Genomic DNA, 7,043 nt, shown 5'->3' with positions numbered 1-7,043 from the left:
CTGGTTTGCTCCCTGCAGGACCGAACCAGTGCAGAATAATCCTCCTTGGAGGTGAATCCCATCCTCCATCCTTTGTAGGCCTTTCTTTTAAGAGTCCAAAACAATGTCTGGTGCCAGAGAAGATGGGCAAGGGCTTTAATTACTGAAAATATGACTCAGATAAACATTTGAAAGATTTAAGCTTGAGAAGTTAAGCCAGGAGAGAGGAATGGTGTTAAACACTGGTACAGTTCAAGTCACCTCATCTGGCTGCCTTTCCTTCTGGGAAACTGATGGCACCAGATTTGGGAAATGTGTTTATTTCCCAGCTTGCATGTAATCTTTCAGTGTGACCTTAGACAAGTCATTTGACTTTTCTGTTAGTTTAATTTTCCCTATGAAATGGGACTAATACTTCAATAATTACTTTTGTGAGGATTAATTCACATATATATAATTTGCCAAGCATATTACTGTAGGTTCTGTAGAAATGCATCTTGTAGCAGCACTCTCTAACTGTTGACAAGTTTGGTTTTGAATTAGATGTTAGAAGGTGCTAAACGTGCAGCTGTCTTCTGGCATAATTTAAGTAGTGCCACAAGTGAATCCAGGGACATGAAAAATGCAGTAGCATTGAAAGGAAATTTTACTCGCCATGCATGTCCTGGCAGCCTGAAATGAGTCCATGTAGTTGGCATTGTGGCTATGACAGCCCAAGACCACCAGCTAGAAGAGAGACCAAGGGGGAGGACCAGACCCCAGTCACACTTGCCATAAACTGGCAAGGATTGTTTATATCCTGGACTACCCCTCACCCAGGCAGCTCTACACCACATGCTGAAACCTGTACCTGAGTGCATCTTGTCGACTCACAAATCTGCATGTAGGTGGTTACTATGCATGAGTTCATATATCCTCATATAGTTTTCTTCTTGCCCTTTTACCCTGGGCTAGCAGGCTGCATGACAACTTCATGTTTTAGATTGCACCAGCCTACTCCAGCTGTGCTCCATGTCACCATGCACAGTGTCCTGTATCTTCTTCAACCTCTACAAACTCATGTAACTATCTTTTTTTTTGAAGATTCACTAATAAAGTTTGTAAACCTGACCTGCAGCCCCACCACCTCTGGCTGTCATTTCTTCTCTTACTGGTGAAAAGCCAACGAGTCCAGCAGTAAAAAACTGGTTGTGACAAACTGAGGTTGGCAGTTCTCTGGGTGGTGGTTGTCCGTCAAATCTAAAACAATGTCTCATCCTGGTGTGACTGGAATTGTGCTAGCAGAGGTTGCAATCGGGGTAAAACAGAGATGCTGAACACTCCTAGTTATTAGGCTCATTGGCACACGGAGAGACATGGGATGTTAACTTTGGTGCCCTGGCTAAATTCCACCACGAGCAGCTACAGCTGGTCTGCTTACATTTTCTGTGGCATTTCAGTTGGATAGAAACACTCACTTCCCTTTCTAAATATTTAGAAATGCTGTATTGCACCCAGATGTGGCTGCCTTTTACTGTTGTTTGAAGGATGCATGTCTGTAACTTGTCAGCATCTAAAGTAGCTGGGGATGACAGATGCAACAAGATTTTATTTGCCCAAGAGGTGTATTCCAAGTTGTCTTCGGTAGCAACAGCCTAAATATAGAAGTGAGCCATGCTCACCTGCATGCCAAATGACTGTGTTTTTATCAGTAAAATGTATAGTAGTATGGAAATAGATTCAGTTATCTTTCATAGTATTTCTGTCCGACACAGAGAGAAATGTTTGTTTACATCCTGGTGTTGAAACGGGGGGTGTGCCCAAGTGCACACTTCCCCTGGCCTGGCCGCTGCAGGGGTGGGAGGAGAATTCCAGGAACTCCAGGAAGTCGATACGTCACTGCTTTGTGTTTGTGCGTCTGCTTTAATCCATACATGAATTGAATTTGGTCTTAATCCTTTAAACGTTTGTTCATAAGACCTTTTCTTCCCTTGTTGTTCCACCCTCTTTGCAATATGAAGGCTGCTGCAGCCAAGGCTAAGGATTGTGACCGGGGTGTGCCACTGCTGGGACTTGTGCCTGGAGGTTCCTGGCTAGAGGCTCTTGCCCTCTGCTCAGGGTCTGACTGACTGTCAGATTTGGAGTCTGGAAGGAATTTTACCCCATGGTCAGCTTGGTATGAACGGTGGAGGATTTTGCCTTCCTCTGTAGTGAAGGGCAAGACCCTTTTCCTGGGATCTCTCAAGTGCATTTTAACAACCTCTGCAGCAACCAGACACTGGCTGCTGTTGTCCCCTGGTTTTATCTGTGGCAGGGTCTTTTGGTCGTGAGCTGAATAGTTTTGCTAAGAGGTTGGACTGTGGATTTTTGTAGGGTGGTTGAGAGAGGGCTGATCCTGCCTCTGGTGGCATTTAGGCATAGATGACCTCTGGAGGTCCCTTTCAGCCTTACTCTTCTATGGTTTCTATGAGCTCTGCCCCCTTCACTGATTTGTAAATGAGCCTCATTTTCACAGGCAGCACTGCGGTGTATATGGCAGAAGCAGAAAGTAGAGCAGGAGATCAGACAGGGAGCACAGGGCAGGAAGCAGAAAGCAGAGGAGCTCAGGTAGAGAGCACAGAGTAGGCCACAGAAAGCAGAGCAGCAGATTGGGCTGAGGAAGGGGATCAAAGAGGAGGGTGCGGCGCTAATTCCTGGCAAACCTGCCAGAAATGTTGGTCCCCATTGGTTTCTTCTATGCCAGCAATTCTCAGCAATTCACCCCCGGCCTAAAGGAACTGTAGGAGTGTCAGGATCACACAGAGGAAACGCCCCATCGTGGCTCCAGCATGTTAGAGGATTTGCTTCTCCTGAGTCTCCAGCTAAGCACCACCACCAATCCCAGATAAACCAACCCCATTTCATTAGGAAAATTCTCCAGACACTTCTTTCCCCAGGGCCTTGCTTCTTTCCCAAAGGGGTGATAACTGATAACATTTATTTTGAAGAGGCTTTGGGAGCACTCCAATAGAAGTGCTGCACGAGCTGCAAGTTCATTTTTTGATGGTTTTAACGAAGATTATATTTGAACTCACTGTAAACTTCAGAAGCCCAAACCTGAAGAGTAGAAGCCAGACTACTTCCTCTGCTTATCTTCAAGAATCAATTTGATGCCTGTGTCTGAACTGCGTGAGTGTTTTTGCAAGCCTTGAAGCCTATTGTGTGTGTGCATGTGTAGAAACACAAGGATGCATCATGTTAAAGTGTGCTGATTTATTTGAGATGCTCCTGTGACAGGCTTTCCACTTTACTTGCATTTTAGCCGTTCTGTCTGGGGCTTCCTATTAGCATATGTTTGCAGATGGCTAGCAAATAGCTCTGTCTCATCTTAACCTGTTTCTAGCCTGCTCATTACCATAGTGCTTAATATATCAATTAACAGCAGCACTGCTTTCTTCCTCTTCTCCTTCATCAGATCTGCTTTCTATGGTTATTCCTGGAGAAATCTGTCTAAGGAATAACTTCATTGGCCATTTTATGCCTTCCTTTATTGGAAGAAGGCATGAGCATATGCATATTTTCAAGGCTTGTCTGTCTGGAGAAACTACTGAAAAATAAGCCAGTGTTCACATTTGAAGTGCAGTACCTGTTCTGCAGTTATGCCAGGAGTGGGCACCTTTATTTGGCTCTAAATATCCGTTCATACAGCTTAGGTTATTCTGTTTCCCAAGTAAACTTAAAAAAAAAAAGCAGGGGGGGTTGTTATTGTGGAAGAGCTAATCTTGGGCTGTGTAGACAGGTCAGGCCCTTTCAGCGAGCTCTGAAAGAGATAAGGATTCATGTGGATTGCTGGAATTGGCACATGTTCATAATTACAAGCACTTTACCCAAGCTACCTCGATTCTCAAGTGCTGAAGACTGTCTGGCACCTGATCCACATTGGCTCGAGGGGCGTACAAAGGAATGATCTATCTTGTATCTTCTAATTAGATTGTAAACTGTTTGGGGCAAGAGCTATCTTTTCCCTGCATTTACACATTATGTACTGCAAAGGAGTCCAAGTCGGGCTCTTAGGATGCAATAGCTGGCATTTAAATGCACCGTCTTGCTGCTCATGACTGTCTTGCTAGGAAGCAAATCGCTTTCGACAGCATTATCGAAGCCCAGTGCTGGGAACTAGGACCCTGTTTCTGTTCTGCTTTAGCTCTGCCTGAATAAGGGTGGGGGGAAGCAGCTTTTCTTTCTCAATATGTGAATGTTTGTTTGTCCTGGCTCTACCATACTGGGGTTAACTTCTGTGATTTGAGGATGGGCTGTTGCACCAGCACTGAGCAGTTCAGCTTTGGGGCGGGGGGAATGGGCTGCGACAGAGTGATGCTTCAGGTTTCCTCTGACAAATCAAGGATACATGATCCCCAGACAAGTCTTGCTGATTAGTTCCCTGTCTGCAGTATGCACTTCTGTGCATCTGAGTGGGGCTGCAAATTAGCCCAGCCTTTGTTTATTTGTGCCCTTTTACCAGTCCTAGCATGGCTCTTTGTGCTTCATAGCTGTTCTTGTATTGCCACCTTGCGGCAGTCCTTCAGTGCTGATTTTTGTCTTTCCTCCCTGCAGAGATGCTGGCATGTTGCATGCTCTCTATGCCTGCAATTCCCATTAGTTGTTAATAGGGTTTGTATGCTGGTGGTTTAAAAAGACGGATGGCCCTCAGAGGTATCTGGGTTGAGCTGCTTTTGTTAACCTTGCCATTGTGGCACGGCCTTCAGGAACTCATGCTGCTGTTACAATACAGCCGTCTGCCATGGTGGTTTTAACCATGACATTGTAAAAGGAAGCAGCCCTTGCGAAGCAGAAAAATGGAGTGATCACTAGACAGAGAATAGCATTAATTAGCTTTATGACTGGAGTGTAAGGTCTCTAATTACTTTTATAACTTAGATACTTGGGAGAACTAAGCTCTGACACAGCATTTGGTTTTCAGTGAAGTCCTGGGCTGGCTGCACAGAGAAGGCACCGTGCTTTCTGCTTTGAAACTGTGTGTGGTCTAGTAATGTGAATGTGATGGAGTCAGGAATCAAGCCTTGTTTTATCACCTTGAATGAGATCATGTTGTAAGGTTTGGGTAACCCAAATGAAAAAGAATAAGCTCTGGGGATGTAGAGGCTTAACTGTAAACTGCTGAGGGGTCTTTAAAAGCTAGGAGTTATACTTATGCTGGTTGATTTCTGGTAATAAATAACTGCGGATGGATTGACGTTCTCTCTCCTCCTCCTTCCCCCACAGTGTTCCCAACTCCTGTCCGGCCAGTCCCCGTGGTGCTGGGTCCTCAGGCTATCGCTTCATTCAGAACATTACCTCGGAACTACAGCTGGCAGCAGAATACGCCGCAAAAGCAGCATCGGAACAGCAGGCAGATGCATCTGGCGGGGACAGCCCAAAGGTTCAGAGAAACATTACTTACCCCGCAGGGCTCTTGAAGAGGCAGTTTGGGTGCTGCCCGCACTGACTAGAACTGGGGAGGGGAAAAAGTACAAACCCAAATGAAAGATGTACATTGTCACTGGGGTAGTGCCCCTTCATGTTGTTAGTTGGCGGTGGGCTGTCAGATGATACCTCTGCCATTTTAGTTTTCCCAGATGTATTTACTACAGTCACTTAAACGCCACTAACTCAACTTTTTGAGGGGAAAAGTATGAAGCCATAGGCACCGATTTCCCCTGGGCAGCTATATTAGAAGAGCATTAAAACCAGAAAAAATCTTATTTTCTCCTTTTAATGAAGAGCCTTACCACCGTATACAGCACTTTGTAAAGTACTTTGGGGGGAGGGCAGGAAGGGGAAGGTGGAAATCCTGCTATGAACAATGTGCAGGCTAAGCCAGGCAGAAGGAGAGGCCTGCTTTCCAGGACCAGGAGGGAAGGGGAGCAGGGTGGGTAAATTCTAGGATTTTAACAACAAGCAAGAAAAGTGAGCGATAAGGAGGGAGCTGCATCCTGATGACTGAGAGAGAGAGCAACTCGGTCAGAGATTGTGGCACTGAATGATTGTTCTTACTGAACCATCCCTTAAGATCACTACGTTTTTCATCGAGAAGCAACGCGAGGAACTAGAAATAAAATAAACCTGGCAAATTTCAAGTGTTAGAAAGGGCAGGGACCTCCCTTGGGGAGGGTAAATGGAGGGAGCCTAGAAGCAGAATGGGTTGGTTTGTGTTTGTGAAAAGAACGTTGTTGCTTGGCCGAACGTTTTGTGGTGCCTATGAAGGTGTCTTTCTCCTTTTATCTGGCTTGTGGATGAACTCTAGCATAAGTCTTACTACGAAGTGACTAACATTCTGCTGTCCATTTTTTCTTAGGATGAGTCCAAACCACCATATTCGTATGCTCAGCTAATTGTGCAGGCCATATCCTCAGCCCAGGACAGGCAATTAACACTAAGTGGCATCTATGCCCATATCACCAAGCATTACCCGTATTACAGGACTGCTGATAAAGGCTGGCAGGTGAGGTCTTTATACCTACAACTTACTGACTTTGAAAATCCTTTGGGTTTTTTTTTTTTTTTTTTAATTAGATGAAATTATTATTCTTTTTTTGCTGAGGGCTTGGGGCAAAGATTCTCATTCTTGAGGGCTGGGATCCTCATTCTGCGTTCCTTTCCTGACCTTGCTTTCAGCAGTTGCTTCTGGCTTCTGGCCTGATTTTTATTTTACTTTTTTCTGTGACCGTACCCAGGTGTTTTGGGAACAGTCCTCTGCAGAGAATGCTTTGCGATTACCCCACCTCAGCATGTCTCCACCATTCTGTCCTTTTGTCTTTAACTGCAGTAGTTACCCTCAGGATGCCACCATTTTGCTTTCCTTTCCCACTGCATCAACCTTCTGGTCTGAATGTGCCCCACTCCAAAATAATACTCAAGAACCATGGGTCTGTACATTCATCGTGGTGCTTGGAAATCTCGTACAACTTCTACATATTTAACTAATATTAAGTCAGTCTTGGGCGCTCAGCTACAAGATTGTTTCTTTTCATGGGGCGGTGGTCAGGGCTCCCCCTGCCATGTCTTGTCTTCCATCATCACACCTTTGGGCGTTGTTGTTTCAAGAT

The 7,043-nt window shown here is 45.2% G+C and overlaps 1 protein-coding gene across 1 annotated transcript in view; it reads left to right on the top strand.

Moving 5' to 3' along the window:
• FOXK1 (forkhead box K1) overlaps positions 1-7,043 on the top strand; it is a 58,463-nt gene that overhangs the window by 36,465 nt on the left and 14,955 nt on the right. The window contains exons 3-4 of the mRNA XM_019542151.1: positions 5,221-5,377; positions 6,293-6,439. Coding sequence (XP_019397696.1) covers positions 5,221-5,377; positions 6,293-6,439 — 304 coding nt within the window. The remainder of the gene's footprint in view (positions 1-5,220; positions 5,378-6,292; positions 6,440-7,043) is intronic.

This window comes from Crocodylus porosus, unplaced genomic scaffold, assembly GCF_001723895.1.
Source record: "Crocodylus porosus isolate Cpor-Errol unplaced genomic scaffold, CroPor_comp1, whole genome shotgun sequence".
NCBI classification, from domain to species: domain Eukaryota; kingdom Metazoa; phylum Chordata; order Crocodylia; family Crocodylidae; genus Crocodylus; species Crocodylus porosus.
This window is presented reverse-complemented; position numbering and strand designations above follow the sequence as displayed.